This window comes from Halichoeres trimaculatus, unplaced genomic scaffold (genome assembly GCF_033239565.1).
Source record: "Halichoeres trimaculatus isolate MK-OKI-2021-1 unplaced genomic scaffold, fHalTri1.1 fHalTri1_scaffold_10, whole genome shotgun sequence".
Lineage (NCBI taxonomy): Eukaryota > Metazoa > Chordata > Actinopteri > Labriformes > Labridae > Halichoeres > Halichoeres trimaculatus.
The window spans coordinates 30,778,184-30,804,939 of NW_027437187.1; the positions used below are offsets into that span (position 1 = coordinate 30,778,184).

Here is a 26,756-nt window from a genome sequence, read left to right on the forward strand (position 1 = left end):
TTCTCACATCCAAGATGCTCGATGCCTGAGATGTTCTCGGTAACTTCTAAGACGCCGATTTTAACATGTTCTTTTTGCAATAAAAAATGTATTCAGTAATGTATTTAAAAAAAACATTAGTTAATTTTGGATTCATGACTTGAGTTTCTTGAAAAATTTCAGAGGCAAGATTAAGAAACTTTGACCAACATTCAAAAGCAAAAAGAATATCACTACACAAAAAAAGGGTTATGGTTTGAAGACAAGAAAGAGGAGAGGCTATGTGAGTCACAAATAGATGCATAAATGTTTCTACACCTCACAAGAAGTCGTACCAGAAGATAATGAAACAAAGGAGTGAGTTCAGACCACTTCAAAATGTTTTATCAGGTTGAGTCAACACAGTCACATTCAAATAAAAAAACAATACACTGACATGAAATGAAACTGATGTAGAAAAGCTTTTCTCATTTCAGTCAACTAAACTGAGAACAGTTTCAGGTTTCTATGTCTGTAATTCCTCTGATTTTTTTCCACGGTCATTTTGAGGCAGAAGAATCTGCTGCTGTGAGCCCAAGCTCAGTCAGATATCAAAGTTGTCTTCACAGATACAGTGTCCATTCTCTTCATAGTCTTCTCGAGTCACCACGATTTCATCGTAGTCTGGACTGTGAGCCAGCAGCTTCCCTCCTTCCCACGAATACGTGATGGGACTGCAGGACAAAACAGAAACACAACTGATGAAAAACATGATGTATACATTAGTTGCACTGTCAGAAAGTTTGCTTCAGCTGGAGAAGTAATGTTGCATACTGTCGTTTTAGTGACATATTCTGTCCAGAAAAGTGCACTCTTGACTCCTTATGGCTCCACTCAAAGGCCCTTTTGCAATATATGTATTCTCATACTTCCGAGTTCAGAGATTTAAATTTAAAAATAATCATTTCTTCATTACCCACAACACACCTCCTCTGTTGAAGATGCTGTTGAAGCTCCCTAGACATAGTCACAAGCTGGTCTGTGCCTTAAGTACACAGTGCTATAAATCAATGTGACTCTTACTTTGGGGGCAGCAGCACTGACACAGGAAGATGAGCTGGGGCCAGTGATCTAAGCTCCGCCTCCAGGCGCTCTCGAAAGCCAGGAAACAGCGTGTTTCCTCCTGTAAGGATGATGTTCTGGTAGTAGTGTGGCTGCATCTCTGTTGGCAGAAAACACAAAATAAGTTTGTATTTGCCTCCTCCGACAGAAGGATCAGTGGTTTTATTTAAACGTGTGTGTGTGCAGACCTTCTGGTAGGGACTGAATGGAGTCCACAATGGCCTCTGGGATGCCCATCTCCTGGATGCCGATGTCTGACGGGTGGAAGAGCATCTCAGGAACAGCAAAACGCTCATTCACCAACCTCAAAATCTGCTCCCCTGTTTTGTACTTTCCACTGTAAACCATCTCCTCTGGAGGCTGCAAGACACAAGAAATGTGATGACAACAGCTCAGGGATGAGACTCACTCTGTCATGATATTCATAAAAATGTCATCTCACCTTGCAGAATCCTTTTTTGATTGAACTGAAATCAGGAAGAACATAATCTCTCATCACAGAGTTTTCCTCTCCCTTCATCCTGAAACAGACCAAATAAATGAGGAGAAGAAACACATCATCTGTCCTAAATCAGCTGGTTATGTTTCTTTTCTGCTTACTGTGCAATCTCCATGTCCTTGTAAAACTGCTGTGACACGTAGCAGACGTCTTCTTTCACCTGGTTGATGACATGAGTTTCATCCATGACGTGGAGCTGCCTGAAAGGAACAGAGAGATGATTACTTCAGTAAACTACACTTTAAAAAAATAAGGGTCAACAAAGCGCTTCACTGAAACAAAAAGAACTCACCGATAAGAGATGATCTCTTTGAGGTGATTGGTCAGCAGCTTGCCTCCTACGTTGATCCTATCAGACAAAAGCAGCACACGGCTCATCAGTGTTTTGTTGTGATCGCTACTGCAGGTTAGATTTAATGTTGTGTTCACAGTCCTCTAACCTACGAATGCCTTCCTTCATCTTCTTGCTGCGGCAGTAGGGAGCAATGTGGGTAAAGGAGAAGCCACTGTCGACCACTAAGCAGCACAGCTCTGAGGGTTTAGTGTGGAAGAAGTGATGAGCGCTGAGGGAGCCCGCTGGAGGACACAGATCACAGATTCAACCGAGAGAAAACACACAGGATCTTGGATCCCTGAAGAAAAACAAGTCACTTGAGCTATTCTGAGAACCTCGGCATACCGTTTATTCTAAGAGCTGACTGAAACTGGTACTCCTCAAATAAAATCTCATTCATGGACTCCTGGATTGAGGAGAAGTTGAAGTAGGGCTCTGTGATGATGATGCTGGTGTCTGCAAAATCCACCTACATTGATCAGAGGAAAAATATAATCTCAAAAAGTTGATTGAGAATAAGATGAAAACATCTCCTAAATTTCACATAAACAAGGCAAAACACTAACAAAACAAACTTCTAACCTTAAACATCTCCTTTCCAAACAGATGATCCCACACTTTTCTCTGGACGTCCCAGTTGACCAGATAACCCTAAGAGGTTAAAATAGAAAAAAAGAAAACAATTAGAAACCTGTTCACTATAACACTGCAGTGTCCCTATGTTTCCACACTCTCACCTTCTGGTAAGGCAGGATGTAGAAGAGGCCTGACGGATCTTTGATCTCATCAAGCTGATTGGCGGTAAAGGTTTTCAATCTGGATGTCTTGGAGCGAAACTGACAGTTTGGGATGACGCTGTAAGAGGAATAGAGATGATCACGATGAGTTGATGGTGTAAAGTAAGAGTAATTTACTTATTAAACTTGTAAAATATTCTCTGAACAAGCATCCTGACATCACTTACTTACATCTGAGGGGCATTTCAGGGTGCAAAATTAGTCACATTAAATTCATGATAGGTTTCTGAGTTCAGATTAACAACTTAAGAGTCTTGTTTCATGCCACTATTAAGTCATTTAGTCGTACTATTTTCATTTATACAGGGATACGCTGTTTTAGAATGAACTCTTGAAAATTTTACCCCAATCTGAGCCTCATACAAGGAACTGACTTCTTTGTTGTTGTTTTTTGCTGATAATTTATAATTATTTTAAAATTTCATTTCTTGTAATGGAAAATCTATAACATATTCATAAAAATGTTCACAGTTACGTAGAAAATAAGTGTTGGGTGTTAAAAATTTGACTAATACTCTTAGCGTATGCAAGGAATCTCTCTGATACCATAAGAGATTTAAGATGCAATTTATGTTGTTTACTGGAAATCCCAATTAACTTGTTGCCTGTAACACACAACAGCTTCCTGATTTCTAAAATTATGCCGAATATTAGTACGAGCACCGAGTAATCAAATTTTGATTCTCAATCGTGTTTTTAATCTCTATTACTTGAAATAAATGGGCGAACTCAAAAATAACGGTTTTTTATTAATTGAGTTTGGTGCGAAGACAAAGCGGCGCGTTCTCATTGGAAAATACGTACTGTTATTTTAGTAAAATTACTTATGCTGTTTTTTTGTTGTTGTTGTTTGTCTTGTTTTTGTTTATATAATTATGTTTAGTCATAAAACACTCTAATCTCATATGCCTGGTTAGCATCGCTCGACTTACCTGACTTTCTCTTGACTGTATCCAATCTTCGCAGTGTACGCTCCGTTATCAAGAACCAATGTGGCCATTTCAACGTCAGTTATTAACACAATTAACTGTAATTCATCGAAAAATAAAACAACTTCTAAATATCACACAATATCCGGGACGGAGCATGTTACAAGTCTTCTGACAACAAACGGCTCCGCCTTTGAGATTTCGTTTTCACTCTTAGCCAACCAGAGTTCTCTGTTCTTCTGTAGCTAGGATAACTGGCCAATCAGATTCAAGAGATTTGGTCCTCGCTCAAACAAGCTCGGGTCGAAACAGGGACATCAACGGACGTAATAGCGCTGACCTGTAAACTTAATCTGTGTAGTTTTACTTTTTTGGAAAAGGAAAAAAAAAAGAAGGAAATTAATTACACCAATATAACACCCGGGTAATATATTAAGCAGATACTGAAAATCATTAAAAATCTGATTATTACTTTCTGAAGAACATACGGCATTCTCTGTTGGGATCCTTTTCGTGATGTTTTTAGAATTTTCAATTTATTTTTAATTGCACAAAAAGACAGTTTAATAGTCTTGACTTTGTTTATTGTTGTGGCCAATAGTAGAGTGACTTGTCATGGTCTAACATACAGCAGTGACCATCTACTTAGTGTCTCCATATAAAGTAAGAAAAGCTTTCATTATATGTTTTCAGCTCTTTGTGTGTAAAAGAAAATGAATCTGTACAGAAACCAAATCCCATGAGACTTTTATTTATCACTTTCTTTAGTCAGTTGCTCGTTTGTGGTAATAATTTTCAAAGAAAGGAGCCACACAATAGATTTCGTAAACTAATGGGCTACTAATCATCATGTGGGAGGCTGGGCGAAACACAAATTTCATGCTAAAGCATTTCTTTGACCTTCCAAGAAGAATTATATAACACCATTCACCAAATATCTTTATTTGAATTCATTTCTATAAGCTATAAATGCACATTTTTCAGTAAAAGGTTTGGACTTCACAAGTTGTTAGATACTTTCTGGGGGAGCAGGTAGAGATGGATGTCAAAAAAAAAAAAAAAACACAGACAGAACACTTTTGTATTATGTAGACATGTTATTCTCCTTTAAAATGTGTTTTTCATTTACTGTGAAGAAGTTTGTCTTGCATTGAGAACTAGTTATCACCTAAGTTTGTTTTATAGACTCCAGCAGATAACCCAAAGCAGTCCTGTGCCTCTCAGCAGGGAAAAAGAGGTTGAGCATAAAGAAAAATGAAGTCCTCTTGGGAAACATTCACCAGGCTCTCCCTTTTGCCACTGCAGTTCTGTGTCTCTCTCTGTTTTTACCCAGCCCAGCTGGCCAGAGATCAGCTTACACACACAGGATATTTCACACTCTTCTGTGTCTTTCAGCACAAACACAAGTTGCCCCCAGTATGCTGAGTTATTCCTGCCCCATGTCCCTGATGTGATGTTTGACGAAAACGTGAAGTGTCCCTTTAGGTTGAAACAGCAGGTCACTCCTGGAACTTTGGGATACATCCTTCAAAATAGACGAGCTCGGGCCAGTTGGTGTATTTATTTGAATTTCTGTCATTCTTTATGTGCTGGAATAAACAAATAGAGACAGCATGATCCCAGATTTGTCCAAATTCATCATCAAAAATATGCAACCATCAGAGAAAGTCCTCAAAAGAACAAATTTGGGATGTTATGTAACTTGACACAAAGGCAGAAAAACACAAGTTTATCATAGAGGCTGAAGATGAAAATGTAGCAGTTGGCAGGTGTTACCTCCTCAAATTTGTCCTTGACTGCTGATCCTTTCGCTCCGACAAACGCCCAGGAGTCTCTAAAACGTAGAGACTTCACGGAAGAACTCCCCATTTCAGCTATCAGCGTCCTCGCTTCTTCATTTAACCTGATCAGACAAAAACATCACCTTATCAAGAGGCTCTTCCTTAGTTGACAGTTTAGAGTTCACATCACGGGAAGGCATTTCTGTTAGAGGGATGGCTAAAGAAGCAGGAGGAAATGTGTGTCAAACATATTTTTACGACAAAAAAAGACACAAACTCTAACCTAAAAGACTGACTCTCTTCATCATGTGGTTTGACCAACTATACCTGTGTTTCAGTTTTTCTCTACAGCAAAGAACTGTTTTGGGGAACTCAAGTGTGTCCACTGTCATTTAGGCTAAAACAGTTTGGATCATCTGGATTATATGTGCATACATCTTTGGGTTTTCAACCTTTCTGACTTAGATTAGAGTCAAACTGATGACACCATGCTGAGTTGAGCTTGTATAAAAGAGTATTAGGGCCAGGAAAGAAGAGATTTTTATCATTCATTACATGAACACAAAAGCGAGAGACTTTTACTTTGTTGCAGGGTCATCAAAGGATGCAAACAGCACAGTGGAGCCTGTCTGAATGTCTTTTAGCAGCTCAATGAGCGGTTCCACATCTGCAACACAAAATCAGTCAGTGACATTTGTTTTTTCCTCCAAACAAGACTAAATGATGTGTTTAAGAACATCAGAAGCTACTTACTGCCGCTGTACATGTTAAAGTGGTCTGTCTTTGTGACTGCTCCTGTTTTACCTGTTTGAAATTTAACAATTAGGAACTAAATAAACCACAAATAAAAGGTAATGAGGTGTTTTTAGTGGATCAACACTCACCGTCCATTATGACAATGTTTATTCCAGGTCCAGCATTTTTCAGTTGGGTTCCTAAAACCCTAAAGAGAGTTTGAAAGATCAGCTGTGATTGATGTGACAAAAAACAGCAAATAAACCCAGGAGGAGGAACAAGAAGAGGAGCAAAGGTCACACAGAGGTTTGCTGATGTTCTGCCTTTTGTGGAACAAGTTCTGGTTCCTGCCAACATTACAAGTGCTGGTTCTGGTAGTTAAATCAAGTCCGATAACACTTACATCCTGTTCTGGATGCAGATCTTTGGGGCAACAGCATCAGCAGCTCCACTCTGGACGTAGAAGCTGAACTGATCAAGTGGGCACTCTTTCATCGAAGGACATGTCCCTGCTGTGGAGGACAACGAACATTAGTGAACTCTGACCATCATTCAGTCACTCATTCATCATGTTCAGGGTGAAACAGACACCCACCCAAGTGTTTGGCTGGCCTCTTAGTGGTCGTAGTTACCGCTTTAGCTGAAGTATCTATAAAAAGACACAGAGAGATTATACAGTTAAAAGAACAGCTACACAGTCTGATTCAAACCCTGGTTACTGTTTGATAACAGGGTCAGAAAATCAGAACAACTCAGTGATTTAATCAGATATGTAACTATTAATGTAAAAGAAGATCCCAACCATTTTTTAACAATTGACTACTTTATATTCTGACTCGTCACTTAAAACTGCTACACTGACCATTAGCCCAAAAAAACTCTGAGTTCTTTACTTTTTAAAAAAAATCAAACCTCATATGCATACAAAATTGAAAAGGCCCACCAAAGATCCTATAGAGGGTTAAGCAGCAAAATTGAACAAAATAAATGAACCATGAAGCAGAAATACTGAGATGAAAGTTGGAATTCCAACTATTTGATCAGAATCCTGAAGATATTCTGACTTTCTTCTGAGAAATCTGTCACAGTTTTGTTTTATTTTAATCCCAAAATTGTAAGACATCAGAAATCCGTCTTTAATTACAGAAAACGGGAACCAGACTTTTTCTCAGAATTCAGACTCTGAGGTAGGAATTACACTCGAGATTCTCTTGAATAAGGGGAAAAAAAGTTAACTTGATGATAATTCATTTTTTTCTGTGGAAAAGAGGTGGGAATTTTTGGTATCATCATAAAATTTAAACTTAGAAGACATTTTTTTTTAACAATCATAACCTCTGAGATTGAGAGTAATTATTCTTGAGTTCGGTCAAAACCCTGAGGGAAAAACAAAGATACAAGATTTCAGATTTCTAAGAAAAAAGTTTGATGTTTTCTTTTTTTTTTCTTTTCTTTTTTTTTTTTTTTTCTTTTTTTAGAGAAGTTTGGAATTCTGTGGAAAAGAAGTTTTTGCTTTTACCTTATCTGTCCATGGTACACATAGTGATTTCACTTTAAAAAAAAAATTATAATGATTTTTTTGTCTTAAAATAGATCAAATACACATAATATAAAAATGTTTAATATGTATATATATAAATTAAAAATTATTATTATATTATTTTACTCTGAGTAGAAATGATTTTTTTGAGTAGTTTTTAAAAAGGAATATTTAATTTTTAATTTTTGTGCCTCAACTTTGGCTACAGTTTTATCTGTGGCCTTCATCCTCTTCTGTGTCTGCTGTGAGTACTGTACCAAAAATCATATCATTCAACATATAAAATCGCGAAAAGATCTGATATTGAGAGCAGTGAGAGGTAGAATCCTAAATGTGTTGGGTGGTTCTTTACCTTCAACCCTGATGCTCTGCAGGGCGATCAGAAGAAGCAAAACTGCGGGCACCACAATAAACAAACACAACAGAGCCCCTGCAAGACACACCAAGAAAACAAATCAGAGCACAAAGTTTTATGACTTCTAAAAATTAAACTAGTCACACAGAGGGGAACACAGGGATCTGTCCAACGCGCTGCCTTCAGAGGAAGAAACATGAAACTGATAGTGCAGTTGTGGGGGGTGTTATTCAACCTGTTGACTTAGATACTTTTTTCAGATGCATTTTGTGTGGATGACTATCAGAACAGGAATACTTGATGAAAAAAAAAAAAGAAAGGCTAAAACGGTCAACAGAGAATACCAGCTCCCTGCATCCCTCTCCATTTATGAAGCAAACCAAAATTCCCAGGCAGAACGATATCCATTAGGCAATTACTCACCAAGGTTATAATAGTTTTGGATTTGTCATTATAGTTTAGTTTTAGTTAGTTTTGACATTTTATTTTCCATTACAGTTTAGTTTTAATTAGTTTTGGAGCAGGCGTTCTAGTTTTTATTTAGTTTTGATTTTTGCAACAAGGCTTTGTTTTAGTTTAGTGTTAGTTTAGTTTTAGTTTTGAAAATGAAAATAATATAAACTTAGAAAAAAAATATAAGCATAAATTATATAAAATAATGTTGACATAAATTACATAAAAATTATATTAACATAAATTATATAAAAAAAAAACATAATATGAGCTTCAATAAATAAAACTTGGACTCTGTAACAATTAAACTATTACAGATGCTCTGATTCATTGCTCCACTATGTTGCGTCGCAGCACAGCGCACAGCCAGTCAGTGCAGTAAACAAGCTCGTCCCTATACGCCGCTATGATGGTGCTGTACGGCACTGACAACTGCCGAAAACTGTCTAAAATTGGTTGGGAAAATGTGTCGGATTAATTTAAATCCTAAAGGCTATTAATATTGTCAAAAACTATAACTAAGGGCATTTTGTCTTTAATTTTGGTTAGTTTCAGTTAGTTTTGTGAACACAAGATACAGTTTAAGTTTACTTATCGTTTTTGTTTTCTTTTCCAGTTTTTATTAGTTTGAGTTAACTGCAATGTATTTTAAATTATAGTTTTCGTTTTTAGTTTCGTTTTAGTTAACTATTATAACCTTGTTACTCACACAAAGACACACAACAACACTTCTGAAGACAAGTCGTCCCTCCCTCTATGTAAAGTATGTTTAAGTGATAAGCAGCTCCACCAGTCAGACCAGATCTAGACAGGGGAGTTAATTATCTAAGTTGTTTAGAGAAAGGGAAATCAAAACTAAAGAGGATGATGAAACTGTTTTATCAGGGTGTTTGTGTCTGTGGGTGAAATCAAGAAGAGATACTGAAATTACTATCTGACCACAAAGGTTTGATATGCAGACAGAAACTCATTTTCTGAATAGATGGAAACATCACTGCTGAATAAGCGTGGGTGTAATTAAAAAGATTCCAGGACAAACAGAGGACTCCTGGTTAGACTGGTTGGTCTGATATAAAACCAATCTCACTTCATTCCCGGTAGGGAGAAGAGCTCTCACCTTAAAGGCTTCTTTTATCTCTTTACAAGGAGCTGGTTCTGCCTTGATGTTGTGATTTGCCTCATTGAGATTTAAAATCCTGGGGATGGCTCTGGCTGCCTTAATTTATCTTGTTTTGTCTGGATCAGTTGTTAGGCTATGAAAATTCTCTGTCAAGAATGAGAGTGTGATGTGCTGTGTTTCTTTACTGAGATTTATTTTTTCTGTTATGGAAGCACAGGCACTTTGACCATCTATAAAATGCCAACTGCTCTAACTCATGAAGCAGGATATAATAACATTACAGCGTGTTAATAACCTACAAGATAATGATGAAAGTAAGACAGGACTTACTTCCATATAACTTCTGACGTCTGGACATGGTTGCTCTTCCTGTAACAACAAACAAACAAATACACATGTTCACAGAGGCTCTAAAAGTTACATACAGCAGCTTTAATTAATAAAATAATCAACTTCTTGTAAGGATATTATTTAATTTCAAAATCAAAGAGCTTTACCTGCCTTAAATTCTTGGCTCTAAAATATTCAATGATAAATCACCTTAATTAAATAAATGTCATTACCATCATTTAAAAGCAGAAAATGACAAATCTGTCCTTTTTCACTGTGTAAAAAAAGAATTTTACGTTCAAAAATTTACTTTAAGTGCAGGAGCTGAGTGAAAAAGCTTTGAGAAAAATGTTAAAACAACTCTCATGACTTTTTTTTTTTACAGAAGCTGAGTGAAATTTCTTTTCTGCAAATTCCTTCTTTTACACAGTTAAATGTAAATAATGAATAAAATTGTAACAATAAGGTTTAATACTGACCGACTCTGACTGTGAGCATGTCTCAGTCTGCCAACCCACTGACTCTCAGGAGGCGTTCAGGTTCCAGGAGCAGCTGGGAAAAAACAGGTTCCTCCTGTTCCACCTCTGTGAGCCAATCGGCCTGTCAGCTGAGGAATCCGACTCACTGATGAGGTGAATACATGATGTTCCATAGTAATTAAGCTCTGTGTGTGTGTGTGTGTGTGTGTGTGTGTGTGTGTGTGTGTGTGTGTGTGTGTGTGTGTGTGTGTGTGTGTGTGATCACACCAGAGTAAATTTGAGCTTAATGACTCTTTCATAGTCAATATTTGAAAAGAATTACTTAAGGCTCTGATTATACTCTCTAACTTTGATGCATTCACTTACATAGAATAATTTAAAGTCTATATTTCATATAGAATAGTGCAGAGATGACATATTAAAGGGGACATATCGTGCTGATTTAATACTTACATATAATATAAGAAAATTTGAAAACAAGACCTTTCACCCCCTGAATTTTCAAAAAATGAGGTATTGTATTTTTTCTGATATCCTAGGACGAGATTTGATGCCTCTTAAAATAAGTCATTGACATTCGGCCACGAGATTTCGACCTTCGTGACGACTCGAGGATCCTTTTTTTTATTGGAGTAATCTGATAAAGCAGCTCCTCCTTTGTGAAGTCAGTTAGTCACACAACCGCCACCGAGGGATACACCCACCAAGAGCCGAGTATAAACATATACACTATACATGTTACAGTACCGGTTTGACTCACCACACTGAAGCGTCCTGAGATGATCTGTGTTGAGGTGGATTTTCTTCCTCCTGAGCTGCAGAACCATCTGGGTCTGACTCGGGGTCCAATACAAAAGGACGTATCCTACACTCTGCCGTTTTATTAGTGCTATCAATGCCTTACGGTGAAGTTTTGGCAAACAGCAAACTCGCTTGGTCTGCTCCATTCAATGTGGCGATTTTGTAAATACTGCCATGCTGCAAAAACCGCCCCCCTGGCTATACCCCCTCCGCCCCTCTGATAGAACTGACCAATCAGAGCACAAAGGGCTGTGACGTCGAGAGGTTACTGGAGGTCATTCTCGAAACGGAGCGTTTCAACGAGATCTTCAGAATGGCCTAAACTGAGGATATTGAGAACGCTATTGTGGGGCAATGAAGGAACTAAATGACTTGTACTGAGGGCAGAAATGCTTTACAGGCATCCTAGTCTGGCACAGTGAAAAGGAGAAACAAGCATGATATGTCCACTTTAAACTAAAACAGTTATCATTTCGCGAACACTACTTTTGAAAATCGATGCACACAACCTGTTTCAGGTAAAAGATACAGGGAGTGGAGAGTAGTTCAATTAATAAAACGTATTCTAAGTTAAATCATTTTATCTTGTATTTTTTTTAATTGCACTTTTACTTTTTTACTCTTAAAGTGTTTTATAGGCGCTTGCTCACATATTGCTGTTATCAATAGGCTCAATTATTTTGTGAAGCACTTTGGGTTGCATAGTCTAATAAATGAAAGGCGCCTCACAAATAAAGATGAACTTAAGTTGTGTAATGTTAATATAATAATAATAACAATAACAATAATAATAATAATAATAATAATAATAATAATAATAATAATAATAATAATAATAATAATAATAATAATAATAATAATAATAAAGAGAAACTCTCAAGGGAGATCTCCCAAATAGTGAAGTTAATTATCAACAGGTTAGTGACATGACTGGGAACAAAAAACAGAGCGAGAGAGAGAGAGGTGGGGTCTCTCAGAAGAGATTCACCACTCTGTGAGAGACCGCGTGAGCAAATAGTTCAACAGTTTCAGATTTTGTTGAAAAATAAGTGGATTTCATCATGCGAAGGACATAAAACCATTAAAAGATTCAGAGAATCTGGTGAAAGGGATAAAAAACAAATCCAACAATGGATAGCGTTGATCTTCAGGCTCTCAGTCATTAAAAACAGATATGACTCTGTAGTTGAATTCAAAACATTCCTTCAAAAATAAAAGTCTGTGAAACCAGATCAGCATCTGTTTAAGACTGACTTAGGGGAAGAGGAAAGTGTGTCCTGAGTCCGACTTAACTGTAGTAAAAAAGGACAGAAGCAGAGACGTGACATTGTGTTTGTAGTTCAGGTAACTCGATGTCTTTAATCTCAAATCAAAACATCTTCTCCAAACTGAAATCTGTGAGCGTAACGATTGTATGGTGAGTGCAGATGGAATCCCTCCAGCAGTGATAAGAATAACCCAAAAAGCTCCTTTAATGGAGTCCTCTGATTGGCTACATTCTGTGACATACTCATCTGTGATTGGCTGAAACACACAAACTGCCATTAAACATGAGAAATAAATATAAAATAAGGCATCTTAACAGAGATATAAGGACTTAAAGAGGTAAAACTTCAGAAATGTGTTAGAATTTTAAACATGTTTTCATCCTGACATTCAAAGTCTCCTTCAAAAACATCATTAAATCTTTATGAATTATTTCTGAGTGTTGGTTTGGTGATTCGTGTAAAATGAGAATAACGAAAAAGCTTTCTGTGACTGTGAAATAAAAAATAGAAAAAAAATAAATGTTTGTAAATAAATAGTAAAAACTGAAGCCAAAATAACCTCTGTGAAAAACACGTTAATGTAGTTTACTGACCAATGTTTGTTTGACTTCAGTTCAGGTGAGGAACTCCAGGGTCCAATCACACACCACTCAGGTAGAGCTGCACAACAAGTATGATCACATATCATCCGACTGTACCATCATAGATACAGTTTGCATTAGGAGACGTTAGCTGGGGGCGCAGCTTCCACATGGGGATTGTTGTCTGTATCTCACTCACCGAAGCTACCGATTACAACCTCTACCTGTTTGAGTGACCAGGTAAGAGATGACATCACATCTGCTACTGATATGATTCTGAATATACAAGCCTGATTCAAACAGCTGTGTTATAAGCCCACCTGCATTTACATGTTTGATCCAACATTCATGTTGCTCTAAAACAACCCTGCCCTGGCTGAAAAAGAGAATCATAGCAAAAGAAAAGCATGTTTGGATTTTGGATCCAACGGTTGGCCTAGCTTTTCAAGCTCCTTTTGGTAAATAGAACTTTAAAGATGTGTCTCAACTTCGTCACAGTTTCAATCCAAGTCAATGTGTGTCAACTCACAACAGATCTGTTGTTTTCTTGCTGCGTCTCAGATCAGGCAGCTCAGATAGACAAGATTTCTATTTTTTTTGTTGACAGATTCTGGAGCAACAGTGGAAAGTGTGCACTGAAACCCTATTAAATCTGGCGACTTTAAAGATAACATAAACTACCAGATTGTGTTTAAAGGATAAGTTTGGTTTATACAGCTTTTACATTGTTTATAGAATGAAGTAGGACAAAATACTCACCCAGAAGGTTTACCTGATCCAAGCAGTGCTTCGGGAGATATTTAGATCCAAAATCGTGCAGCGGACGTCCGTATAATGGGATCCATCGGGGCATAGACAGCGCCGCTCCTAAAACTGCATTAATCGTCCAAAAACAATGTTTTTTACCAATATTCCATCATGGTCCGCTCCGGGTTAGTCCTCTGCTGCAGTCTGTGTCACTCCACAGAGTTGTGTGGCTGTATTGACCTCTGAACTGACGGATACTTTGTTTACGTTTGCCCCTCCGCGCATGCGTAGTACTCCCTGGAGAGCTGACTCCTTTCTTTGAGGGGCAAACGTAAACAAAGTCTTTGTGAGTTCAGAGGTCATTACAGCCACACAGCGCTGTCTGCGGACCATGATGGAATATTGGTGAAAAACATGAGTTTTTGGATGGTTAATGCAGTTTTAGGAGCGGCGCTGTCTGTGCCCCGATGGATCCCATTATACGGACGTCCGCTGCACGATTTTGGATCTAAATATCTCCAGAAGCACTGCTTGGATCAGGAAAACCTTCCGGGTGAGTATTTTGTTCTACTTCATTCTATAAACAATGTAAAAGCTGTATAAACCAAACTTATCCTCAAACTAGGCTGTAACAATAAACCAACATAACGAGCAGAGCTCGGCCAGGAGACAACAGGTTTGAAGTTTTACAGCTGAACATGAATGAGGAAAAACTCTCGAGTCCACCAATGTGGCATTTCTTGCTGCGTGCTGGACTGAACATGCAGCTGATGTGAGTTGTATAGACCAGACATGGATCAGGTGTGTTCCTAACCTCAGCGTGAATCAGATGTGATGTTACCTGGGACTGTATCGGCCAGGTTAGGCATATCAGTTTTCCAATCAGAGGAGGCGCCCCCTGCTGGCCACAGTGACAAGACAAATTAGTCATAAGGCACTTTCACATTTTCTCTTCCCAGTCTGTAAACAAAAAACAGTGGCCAAAAATATTTGTTTAAGCGATTTCTCGGTGATACCAACAAGTTTAACATTTTAAATCTTTAACTTAAACCCTGATAGCCATGATCATACTGTGAGTTGTGTAGCCCTCCTGCTCGGTCTACAGCACCTCCTGCATGTTTTCTGTCCTGCAGCGTCTCTAAGTGGAAGACCAAGAGCTGGACGTGTCTCGCCTTCGTGCTCCATCAGTGTGGTTTCCAGACCTCCACCTCAGACCAGTCTATCTCAACAGGGATGGTCCACACCCCTGCACCCTGCTGGTCTACATGAGGGCATTCAGGTGCCCTGAGTGTCCCACAGAGTTCAGCATCAGTGCTCTCTGGTCCAGGACCTCCCTTTCTCTCCCCAGTGTCGCTCGTTCCTGCTCCACCATAGCTCTGTCCCTCTCCACCGCCGCCCGCTCCCTCTCCAACCACAGCCGCTCCGCCTGCACCGCCGCCCTCTCTCGCTCCACAGACGCTCGATCTCGCTCAACCATCTCCCTCTCTCGCTCGAGCGCCGCCCGCTCCCTCTCCACCACGTCCCACTCCCTCTCCAGTCCCCCCAGCGGGCCCTCGCACGTTTCAGGGCCTCGCTGGTTCTGCTCCCCGCTGTCCACAAACGCTTCCTGTACAAAGTCTGAGACGGAGGGGGGAGGAGGGAGAGGCGCAGCTCGGGAGCGATGTCTGGGGGTGGAGTCCAGGTGCTGGTCATCGTCCTGGGTAACGGGGGTGAGGAGGGGGGCACTGCTCGACAGGCGACCTTCTATCGCTTCGTTCATCAGGTGAAACCACGGCCATGAGGAGCAGCCGTCTGCCACGTTCTCCATCCCTACAGGAGGATACTTCAGGTCCTACAGGGGAGAGCCAGGATGGAGGAGAGGAGGGGGGACAGGGGGAGGAGAATAGAGGAGACAAGAGAGAAGGGGAAGGAAAGGAAAGGAGAGAAAGAAAAATGACAGGAACAGAAAAGAGGAGGGGGAAAAAGAGGAAGAAGAGCAGAGAGGAATTGACAAGTAGAGAAAGGGAGAGGAAATGAGGAGAGAAGGAAGAGAGAAGGGGAAGCAAGAGGAGGGGAAAGATAATGCGGTGAGAAAGAAAAGAGAGGAGAGGGAGTAAGAGAAGATGAAAAGAGGAGTGGAGCGGAGGAAAGCATCACAAGAAAATTTGGAGAAAGTAACAGTGGAGAAGGAGCAGCACAAATTAAAAGATAAGAGGTAGAAGAGGAAAGAGAAGACAATGAGGAGGAATGAGGAGAAGGGGGACATGGGGGAGAGAAAGAAGGGTGGGAAAAAGGAGAGGTAAATGAGAGAAGAAGAGAGGAGAGAAATCAAGAGGTAGAGGAAAGGAGAAGAAGGAGGCAAGGAGATGAGGAAAAGAGAGGAGAGGTGGGGACAGACCATGAGTGGAGGAAGGAAAAGGAGAGGAGAGGAGAGGAGTATGATGGGAAAATTCAGATTAAGGAAGAGTGGAGACCAGAGAGACCAGATATGAGGATGGAAAAGAAGAAGAAAAAAGTGTCAGTGTATTCATCCGCAGCTGAAAATAGTCCCTGAAAAAGCCAATCAGTAAACCTGGAGCTGAAAGCCGGACACACAGTGAGTGCGTTTACATGAAGTCAGTAATCCTTTCATATTCTGAATACTAGCAATAACCCAATTACGTGAGGGCCACGTAAACACCAATAACCTTTTTGAAAAAACGAAATATGCTCATTGTCTGGTTTTTAAAAACACAAAAAACACATCCCTAGGGTACTCCTTTTCTAACCCAATTATTTGGTCATGTATACATCTATCAGGATATCACCATCAAAAGGAACTTTAATTTTTGTTCTGCGCATTTTCTGTTCGCAAGAAATCTTGGTCTTTTGATTACAGGAAGTCCCCCGTGCTGCTGTTGTTGTTGTTGCTATGAATACAGAAATGACGCATATTGCATCATGACGTTCTCCGTGTGTTGAGATGTATAGACCTTAACCCAGAAAGGAATTATTTCAACAAGCACCTTGTATCTTCTCTTTAGGTTGTCCCATTTCTTCGCCATTTGGTAGGTGGAGACCTTCCCCTGCAGGCCGAGCTCCTTCAGGATCGCTCTGGGAGAAACACAAAAAGAGAAAGAAGATGCACTCAAACTGATGTTGAACAGATTTTACATAGAAATGTAGAATCTGGTACTGGAAGTTTTTCCTTAAAAATGAGAAGCGCAGTTTTTTCTGTTTGCAGTCTGGGTAATATCAACCAATCAGGTGTATTTGCATCATTACACATATGCATCTACAGCAATAGTCTCTTACTTCCAGGCAGCCTTTGCAGCGTTTCTCCTCCCGGTGAACAGCGGTTCATTAGCAGCTCTGAGTTTAATCATCCTCCGAGTGTCCTGATCCGTCACTGCAGGAGAATCACAGACAGGTGAGAAGACAGCTCCAAACCAAACCTCCTGACCATAAACACCACAGAAGAAGAACAAGCAGCCGTCTTACTTTTATAGGAGAGGTCTGACGGGGTCGAGCACTCCTCTCCGCTTGCGTCAATGTACGTAACGTTCCCATCACCTTCAGTGCTGTCTCCACCAACCATACTCTCCAGCTCAGACACGCTGCTCCTCTCCACCAGCAAACAGTCTCTGTCAGGGGGCGGAGAGGAGACGAACACGCCGTCCTCCTCGCTGCTCCACACCGGTGTCACTCTGGGAGCTTTCCCCACCAACCGTCCCTCCAAAGCTTCGCCCATCAGATGGAACCACTGCCAGGAGGCGGGGTTAGTTTGACCTTCCATCCCCCTGGGGGGAAACTTCAAGTCCTAAAGAGACAAAAATCTTCAAGATAGAGACACTGGAAGATATAAAGATCGAAGAATTCATGACAAATGAGAGTGTGACTGTGTTTACAATATGTGACATGTTGAATGCAGCTGTTGTCACCTTGAACTTTGTCTTGAGGTTGTCCCATTTCTTGGCGACCTGGTCAGGTGTGATCTTCCCAGTCAGACCCATCTCCTTCACGATTCCCCTTAGGACAAATCAATCCATCAATCATGTGACACCTGATATTAAGAATCCTGTCTTCAGTTCACTTCTGACTCATTTTAAGCCCTGTTTAGACTACAAAAACGCTGAAACGCAGTGAAAAAAAATCTGTGTTTACACAGGAACACTGAGGGACTGAAAACGCTGTAGTAAGCATGCCAGGCCTGTAGTCGGCACTATAACTGTCTCGTCCAGAAGCAGCTTTTGGTAGATCTCCACCAAAGTAGAGCTGGGCCGATCATCAGGTGTATTGGTGAATGTCAAGTGCAGAAGTGAAGCAACAGATGCACATTTTGTTGAAAGACAGTCAGCAGATTCAGCAGCACAAGCACATCACAGTAGTCCGTGACTATCGTCATAATGGTACTGTTGTGTGTGTATGTGCATCCGCGAAACGCCGGCTTACTGTTTACACAGCAATGATGGCGGCAGCGTTTTAGAAAAAAATCCACTCTAGAGGATGTTTTCAAAAGTTTGTGTTTTCATTCCGCTGAAATGCCATTTCCATGTAAATGAGAGGCCAAAACGCAACAATACTTTTGCATTTCATCCTAAAACCATTGATGTTCAAACAGCTTCTAAATCAGTTATTTTAGCGACTTAATGTTGATTTGGAGCTCAGTTACCTCCAAGCAGGTTTGGCTGTGTTCCTCCTTCCAGTGAATAGAGACTCATTGGCAGCTCGTAGCTCGATCAGCCTTCTGGTGTCATCTTCTGTCACTGAGAGAAAGGTCAAAGGTTAACAAGTTTTCAGTACACTGATTTATAACTACAAACTTTTTCTTTTTCCACGTGGTTCCGACATTACCAACAATGTATTTCACACACATAGTTTTGCAGAATGTCTCACATTTGTAAGAGAACTCAGCCATACGGTGCAGTTCCCCCAGAGCCGTAGATCCATTCTTGTCTTCGTTATCCACCAGCAGGTCCATTTCAGACTCAGTCAAAAACTCCGCCATACCCCCTCTGCTCCGCCGTGCCCGCTTCTTTGGCGCTGGAGACAGAGGCTCACAGTCTTCGTCTTCGTCCTCCACAATGGGCGTGAGGATGGGTGCTGCCCCAGCAAATCGGCCCTCCATGGCGTCATTCATTCTGTAGAACCAGGGCCAGGAGCTCGGGTTTGTCTCCACGCCTCGAGAAGGGAACTTAAGCTCCTGATGGAGACAGAAATGATCCAGAAATGAGCATGGCAGAAGGCGATAAAGATAAAGAATCCAACGTCGAAACCTGAAACACACCGCAGCCTCAACGTTATGTTTTTGTAGTTGGACACAGACAAAGAGACCGACCTTGTACCTCCTCTTCAGGTTGTCCCATTTCTTTGCTAGCTGATCTGTGGTCAATTTCCCTTGGAGCCCCAGCTCGTACAAGATGGCTCTGCAAGGGAACACGCCCAAGTTTAAGCCCTTCATAACTGCAGGAATGCAAGCTTAACTTCTAATTTCCAACAGTGCTTTCAAAAATTTGATAAAAACTACAGAAATATTTTACAAGCACATGCTGATTGTACATGTGTTTTCTACCTTACAATCATCTACTCCCCAGGATTTCATCCTCTATTTCAACAGAGAACTGGAAAAAACTCTGCTCCACTAATTTCAAAATACAACAGAGACTCCAAAATTCTAAAACTTTTCTCACCTCCAAGCAGGTTTGGCTGAATGTTTCCTGCCAGTGAAGAGAGCTTCGTTTGCAGCTCGGAGTTTGATCATTCGTTCTGTTTCTGGCTCAGACACTGTGAATGAGACAATCAGGTTATTAGCTGTCCGCTAAAATACAGGCAAGACAGATTTCAGGGATAACCAGAGCTCAAAAAAGCTTTAAAGTGAAAGACTGATTTAAATGCAAAATATAATGTTTCAATGAGTGAAATTACCCATCTGTTTAAGAATTTAAAAACATTTATAAGCAAAAACTACACACGAAAAAACTACTTTTTAAAACTGTATTGCTAAAAAATGTATTTTCTTTTATTAACAACTAAAACAAAGTGCATAAAGTTTCAAAAGGATTAAAAAATCTCTACCCAGTTTAAGAAAGAAAAAGAACTAGGGATGCACCAATATGAAAATGTTGGCCAATACTGATATCCAATATTAATATTGCTGTTATGGCCGATAACCAATATTACCCATATATATAAAAAAAAAAAAATCTGAGATGATGTGTCGAAGTAGTTTAAAGAGAAAGAGTGGCATGATCGTGACAAAAGATGACCATGGAGAGGATCAAAGGATGGAGCGCCCAAGATAAACGCGATCAAAAAAGTATGATTTGTCTGTTTTTTTTTTGAATCAAAAACAGGAAGACAGACATAGTAGAAGAGAGTCCACTCTTCTTAAGTAGTGTTGGTGTTTACATAGCCATAGAAAACAATATTATTTGGGTCTTGAAATATCCCTCAAGATGCTCTAAAAATAGCCTGCAGCTAATGAGTTAATATCAGCCCACTTTTACACATATCTGCCGATGCAGATATGTTAAAAAAATTACCAACATCGGCAGATATCAATATTGATACCGATATATCATGCATTTGTGCATTCCTACAAAGAACGCTTCAATATAAGCACAAAACTTTCACAGGGGCAGAGTCTTGTGCAAGTCTATAACAGGAAAATCAATGTGATCATCTCTATGATGTCCTGTTTTTATGGTGACTCAAAGTGCTTACTTTTATACGAGCATTCGCTCATCCTCCTCCAGCCCATCGGGACTCCTTCAGCAGGCGGAGCCTCCACGTGAACTGTCCCATCATCCTCAACAGCCTCTGCAGCCACCGTGTCCTCCATCTCTGTTTTGATGAGGAACTCCAGGATGTCGGTGTTCTCCTGGTTCTGGTTCTGCTGGTTGTTACAACGGTGGGTAGGGTTGTTGTTGGCGTTCTCCGGGCAGAGCACCAGGTTGCTGTTGTAAAGACGACCCTGCATGGCTTCATCCATGATGTGGAACCAGGGCCATGACTCGACCACGCCCCCGATGTGGTCCTGGCCCTGGTAGGGCTGCTTCAGGTCCTTGAGGAAACAACAAGTCTAAAAACCATGACTCAACAAACTGAGGAACAGAGCTAGGAGTGATGAAGACGAGAAATGTTGCGCTCGAACACTCTTTACTCTGTCTGACATCTACGGTGTAATCCAACACAAAGATTGTTACCTTGTATTTCGTCCGCAGGTTGTCCCATTTTTTAGCGATCTGATCTGCAGTCAGCTTCCCCTCGAGACCCAGACCCTTCAGGATGGTGCTGGAGAACATAAGGTGGAGAAAAGGGTTGAGTTGAGAAGCCTTATGGGTCAACAGAGCTGTCAATCATAATGTCACATCCCCACTTTAAAAGCACAAACATGAACAACGTGACAAAAAGCAGAATGCTAAGAACTAACTGTGATGACAGAAACAATGGGTGTCATACACTTATATGATTTGGGTTTATATTTACAATTTGACCAAGTCACATTTGTTAACATGAAGGAGGCAGGTTTTATCACCCTAAATACTCTATATGGTTTGGCTACACTCATCACTTATAACAAAGAGTGTAAGGGGCCCAGGGTACACTCCTGTGGCACCCCATTTCATCTTTTCACAGTCTGTAGTGTAAGTATTACCTCCATGCTATTTTTGCAGAGTTCCTCTTCCCGGTGAACAGAGCCTCGTTAGACGCCCTGAACTCAATCAGTCTCTTCACATCCTCCTCTGTCACTGTAAGGTGAAGGGGTCAAAGGTCAACTCCTGCAGGTGAGCAGGTGATGATATCCAGTATGAAGATTACTTACTCTTGTAGGAGTTTTCTGTGAACTGAGGCAGGGGGTTCAGGGCGGACTCCATTGCAATCACTGAAGGGTCTTGAGTCCAGGGGATAAATAGGAAGGAAGGAGGAAAGGAAGGAAGGAGAGGTGGGAGTGTGTTGGTATTCAGGCCTGATCCTAACTTCCTCCGTTAGCGCATCCTGCAGGTTTACCGGCCCCGTTCCTCCTACAGCAGCTCCTCTCCGTCCATCCTGTGGGGCGGTCCGGTTCAGATGTGACGGTTCTGTAATCACTCAGCAGTTAGCGTCCGGTGCTAATTCTCCGTGGCCGTTAAAAGAAGCAGGCTGCTAGTTAGCTCCTGCGGCTAACCTAAACAACAAACATACGCAGAGCAGAGTTTCCCGCCACATACAGATAACATTTTCCGTTAGCTGAGGCTAATTCTGACTTAAGCTTTGTATTGTTATTTTATGCCATCAGCACCAGAGAGAGGGGAACGGCTAATGTTAACCGTTACTGGAGCTAGCCCGCATCCCGTTTCCTCTGCTCTGAGGAGTGAGTGCGTTTGATAATGACACCGTGGTGTGGAGCCCACCATGTGACTTGCAGCACAGAGGGGCGGTGTCGATGTAAACAGAAACAGCTCTGCATTAGTTAAAGCTGCTGTGAGGGTTATTTTAAACTCGTTATGAAAACTAAAACTTTAACAGATGCCATTTAGCATTTATTTGTTGTTTTAATATGATTTTTAGTAGTAGTATTAGTAGTAGTAGTAGAAGTAGTAGGATTTTTTTATTCGGTCAACATACACTGTACAATATTTGTCACAAAATACATATTCTAAACAAACCAGAATTCTTATAATAAGTAGTGACTGAAAAGGCATAGGCAGAAGCAAAATGCTTATCCAAGCCTAGCCCATACATTTAACCAAAGATGAGCTACCAAAAAAACAAAAACAAAAAAACAAATAAATAAATAAATAAACAAAGATAAAGAATCAACATTAACAACATCATTACATGATCAACACTTATAGTTTTCAAAGATAACTTTGGAGACCATTTTTCTGAAGATATAACATGACTTCAATGCTGGATTGGATTATGAAGCCTTCTAAACCACTGAGTTAGAAAAAAAATTCCCCCACTATGCTGTAGTGTGTACCAATAGGGAATAAGGATGCCAGACTTAAGTCGTTTTTTGAACCTGGCTGTTTATTATTTTTTTTTCAATGCAACAAAAATCTCTTTCTGTTTTTTGGCTTGGTGTGTGGTTTCCAGTCTTTCTGCAGTCAGCTTCAAGTGACAATGAACTGCAACTTTTTGCACATCTTGGTCACAGTACAACAGGATTGTAATTTTTTAAATAAAAAAAATCCATGTCCGATGTGAAAGGCACTACTTTGTCTGCTACTCAAACCAAGTTCAAGAGCTTTAATAGTGGACCTAAAAATATGTATTCTATCAAAAACCAAATATGGAGTAACACCTACCCAATCACTCCAAAATACTGAAGGAGAAAGGGCCATCACAGAGAATCAGTTATTTTATGATTTTGTTTGCCAATTCACCACAGGGAACTCCAGTCCAGCAGTTGGCGGTATTGCACTTGTAAGCTGGCTCATAGACCGCCAATCACGGCAGTGAAAGAAGAAGCCGGTGTTTTGTCGAGTTCTGCTACTACTTATAAAACGCCAGCCCTATCTGAAGTTGTTGATTTGGGCCATTTGCACGTGTTTTATGATAAAAAGGCTTGGTAGTTTACCTGTAGAATCTGAAGAGAATGTTTCCATACGTTCTAATAAAACTTGTATTAAATTCCGACCATTTATAGGGTTTTATGGGTTTTCTCGTCGAAAACGTTCATATTTTAACAACTTCACGCATGCGCAGTGCAGCTTGGTAGACATCTCAACAGACGGCACTTTTCGTGGGAACACCAGTGAGAAGCGTTACTACCACACAGCAGATCGACAGATTACGAACAGAAAACCACCAAAACATTAAGGTGAAGATAAGATTTATTTTACTTTTTAACCTTATTAAGATGACATCACCCAAGTTTCGTTGAATTTAATTCCGATGACCGTCGTGTTTGTTTACATGTAGCTACTTTTGTCACTTTTCTGTGCTAATGATGCTAACAGATACGAGCTACTGCTTGTGTTTTTAATTGAATAAGCAGTGAAAACAAAGTCGATTTTGAATGGTTTTCAAGCTGTTATCTCGTGTTTACGTCCCCTTTCAGCACAGATTTACAGATCGATATGAGAAGCACAAGATTCATTTTAGAGCAATGTAGATTTTAAACCACAGTTTAGCTTACCATTCATCACTCCTCCATTCTTTCTCAGGTGGACTGTCCTCTGCGTTTTTATGCCATGAATCTGGATTTTCACTAACACACGAGATATATCCAGGTGGGTATTAGTTCGTGGGGAGGACATGGAAGACCCCTGTGCAGGCAGCTCATCTGAGCCGGACAGTCCTGGTGTTCTGAACCGTGGCTGCCTTCTGGAACCGGAGGATGTCCTGTGCCAAGACCTCACTGTTATTGTCCCAGAGACACCCAGGTAACAGGGCTACATTAGAGGAAGGGCCTGTTGTATTTCTGCTTCACACAAACATCCCAAAGTTTATCGTTATTTGGGGATACTTCACCTTTGTCACTTTGTGTTGACTGTTGAAACGTGGGATTCTCTTTTATTCAGGGAGCACTTCCCCATGTGTAATATCTGTCTTTTTATCTACCAGAAATACTTTTTGGTCTGTTAGTGTTTTAATATGCAGTTTCTGTTTTGTTTGTGTCAGCCCAAAGCTTGGCAAACGCAGGAGATGTGCTCGCCTCACAGAGGAACGTTTCAATCCTGTAAGTCAAAGCACTGACTGATGTCAACTAATTCTCATTGCTTTCAGATACTTTAGCAGCTGAGAGCTTTGTTTGTCTCTCTTCAGGTGGCAGTTAAAGACTCTCCTGATCTTTCAACCAGGACTGAGCGAGTTTTTTCACATAATTCCAAACGCAGGCGGTTGTCGGCAGCGATGGGACAGCAGAGTGTTGGTTTTGTTCCAGCTTCTTCTCTTATGCATTTTCCTATGGACAGCTGGACAGAGGAGCCGCAGCCCTTTGCATCCTCATCTTCCTCTTCACCTTCCTGCTCCTCCTCTTCTTCCTCCTCTTCCTACCTCACACCTGTATCAGAGAGGAAGGCGGCTCACACTGTGGCAGGCTCCACTGATGAAGCTAGTCCTGCGCCTCTCCGTGAAAGGATAACTCAACGTCCAGCATCACCTCCTGCAGCCGGCTCTCTATCCTTCCTCACTGCAGAGGAGAGGAGGTGGCTGAACATTGAGCAGGGAAACACCTCAACAGGTGAGGAGATGGGAAATGTGTTTGTTTCTCAATGTTCCTACTTAGTATTTCCATTCCTCTCCAAACCCAGTCCTGTAATTTCTTTCTGCTGCAGCTCCAGAGATCATCATCAGTGATGATGATGAAGCTGTAGTTCGCTTGGTGCAGGTGGAGGAAGATGAGGCAATGGCTCGAAGCCTTCAGGTACAGTCCTTTGCCTGTTTAAACAAATTGCCCACCTGTACTCAGAGTAAGAGATATTGATGATAATCCTCTTTACCCTCTTAGGCCCAGTTTGACCAGGAGGAGAGTTCACACAGCAGGCACCATCACCATCATCACCACCACCATCATCAACAGCAGCAGAGCCATTCAAGGGTGAGATTGACCCTCACTTTGGTCTGCACCTCACTAAAAGTGTTGTACCAAAACAGTTCAATAAAAATACGTGTCCATTTAGAGCATTAGAAGTGGTTTAATGACCCTTAGTTATAATCTGAACTTGTCCCTGCAGTACAACCCATACATGGAGCCCAGCTGGATGCCTCACCTGCTGGCAGCAGTCTCTCCTCTGGTCAGCTATGAGGAAGGTGAGAACACAAACACATCACTCTAATATTTTTCTACAAATCTACACTTTTTAAAGAGGAGAGAATATAACTTAACCAAATTTTAAATTCTAAATTGAACAAGTGTATTATTTTACAGTTATTGCTGTAATAGATTAGAGAACATAAATCAACTGAGAAATGACCGATGATGGTTTTCCAGGTTTACTGACACATTGAGTTTGTTTCTGCAGATCTGATTGGTCAACATAGAAGACGTGTGCGAGGCAGGAGGAGGAACGCACACCCAGAGTTTTCAGACAGTCTTCAGGGAGATGACTATGAGGTGAGAAAGGAAAGTGGTGATGTTTTCACTCTTCAGTCCATTTGTTTTAGTGGTAAAATGAAACCAGTGAAATCGTAGTCCTTCTGAAACATCTGTCTATTTGTTTCAGGCACTGCTAGCATTTGAGGAGCGACAGGGTGCTGTTGTGTCGAAAAAGCTCAGTCGGGGAGAGATCCAGAGGTTTCCAATCAAATCCTTCCAGAGTGCTAACAGTGCAGGGAACACTCAGTGAGTCCTCCAGCCTGAACCTGGACCAGGACCTCAGTCTATTTACCACTCTCATGAGAAAGATTTCGAGCCTCAAACTATCTCTGTCTCCTTGTTGATCAACAGGTGCCAGATCTGTTTCTGTGACTACACTGATGGAGAAAAGCTGAGGATGCTGCCTTGTTTCCATGACTATCATGTGCAGTGTATAGACCGATGGTTGAAGGTACACACCCACCTGTCACTGTTGACTGAGAAGAAAATGTTGCTTATGACAAATGTTCCTCCTGATACTTTAAGTATGTTTAAGTTTTCTGTTTCTTAAGGATGTCATTACCTGTTGTTTTACTAATAAGATTACAAACATTAGATGAAACCTTTTCTCTGGTCTGATCATGTTTCTCACCCGACAGGATAACACAACGTGTCCGATCTGCAGAGCCAACCTTGCCGACAACGACTCCTTCAGCCCCCAGCACCTTTGACCTCTTATCTCTCCACATGGTGTTTGTTTCTTCCAGAGAGCTAACAGGTTGAGCTCTCATCCTGCACCAGTGTTTTTTATAAAGATGTCAAAACTCGTCCAATTTTATAGTTTTATTTAAATATTTGCCCTCAACACTGATTCAGAAATAAAAGGTATGAAGCTGCTGTTTTCTCTGTTTTCATGTTGAGGAGGGTTTTAGCCTGCCCTTAAGTTCCACTAAAAGGATTGT

At 40.7% G+C, this 26,756-nt stretch overlaps 4 protein-coding genes across 5 annotated transcripts; 1 reads left to right on the forward strand and 3 right to left on the reverse strand.

The window, feature by feature from the left end:
• Positions 1 to 371: 371 nt before the first annotated feature.
• On the reverse strand, positions 372 to 3,881 carry actr6 (actin related protein 6). Its single transcript, XM_074677856.1, has 11 exons — positions 3,643 to 3,881; positions 2,651 to 2,768; positions 2,496 to 2,564; positions 2,259 to 2,382; positions 2,020 to 2,155; positions 1,872 to 1,928; positions 1,681 to 1,779; positions 1,523 to 1,601; positions 1,269 to 1,440; positions 1,042 to 1,180; positions 372 to 692 (listed from the first exon to the last, which is right to left on the reverse strand). The coding sequence occupies exons 1-11, from the start codon at positions 3,708 to 3,710 to the stop codon at positions 563 to 565; spliced, it is 1,191 nt and encodes a 396-aa protein (XP_074533957.1). The 5' UTR covers positions 3,711 to 3,881; the 3' UTR covers positions 372 to 562.
• A 1,257-nt stretch (positions 3,882 to 5,138) lies between these two features.
• Positions 5,139 to 6,800, reverse strand: LOC141796969 (protein FAM3C). The gene is made up of 7 exons (XM_074678321.1): positions 6,751 to 6,800; positions 6,559 to 6,667; positions 6,305 to 6,363; positions 6,174 to 6,224; positions 6,003 to 6,087; positions 5,416 to 5,542; positions 5,139 to 5,228 (listed from the first exon to the last, which is right to left on the reverse strand). The coding sequence occupies exons 2-7, from the start codon at positions 6,648 to 6,650 to the stop codon at positions 5,139 to 5,141; spliced, it is 504 nt and encodes a 167-aa protein (XP_074534422.1). The 5' UTR covers positions 6,651 to 6,667; positions 6,751 to 6,800.
• Positions 6,801 to 14,408: 7,608 nt separating this feature from the next.
• LOC141795931 (uncharacterized) lies at positions 14,409 to 22,137 on the reverse strand. Of its 2 annotated transcripts, none has more exons than XM_074676716.1 (13): positions 21,613 to 22,137; positions 21,445 to 21,538; positions 20,993 to 21,080; positions 20,511 to 20,868; positions 19,478 to 19,571; positions 19,126 to 19,213; positions 18,684 to 18,990; positions 18,460 to 18,553; positions 17,729 to 17,816; positions 17,289 to 17,607; positions 17,103 to 17,196; positions 16,814 to 16,901; positions 14,409 to 15,660 (listed from the first exon to the last, which is right to left on the reverse strand). In XM_074676716.1, the coding sequence occupies exons 1-13, from the start codon at positions 21,662 to 21,664 to the stop codon at positions 15,091 to 15,093; spliced, it is 2,334 nt and encodes a 777-aa protein (XP_074532817.1). In that variant the 5' UTR covers positions 21,665 to 22,137; the 3' UTR covers positions 14,409 to 15,090. The 2 variants fall into 2 exon arrangements, with proteins under 2 accessions (XP_074532817.1, XP_074532818.1); XM_074676717.1 differs by having other exon boundaries at positions 14,410 to 15,660; positions 20,511 to 20,850.
• Positions 22,138 to 23,409: 1,272 nt separating this feature from the next.
• On the forward strand, positions 23,410 to 26,588 carry LOC141797167 (uncharacterized). Its single transcript, XM_074678619.1, has 11 exons — positions 23,410 to 23,595; positions 23,942 to 24,160; positions 24,399 to 24,456; positions 24,543 to 24,960; positions 25,055 to 25,143; positions 25,228 to 25,317; positions 25,454 to 25,529; positions 25,742 to 25,833; positions 25,943 to 26,061; positions 26,167 to 26,266; positions 26,454 to 26,588. The coding sequence occupies exons 2-11, from the start codon at positions 24,033 to 24,035 to the stop codon at positions 26,523 to 26,525; spliced, it is 1,242 nt and encodes a 413-aa protein (XP_074534720.1). The 5' UTR covers positions 23,410 to 23,595; positions 23,942 to 24,032; the 3' UTR covers positions 26,526 to 26,588.
• The last annotated feature ends 168 nt before the right edge of the window (positions 26,589 to 26,756 follow it).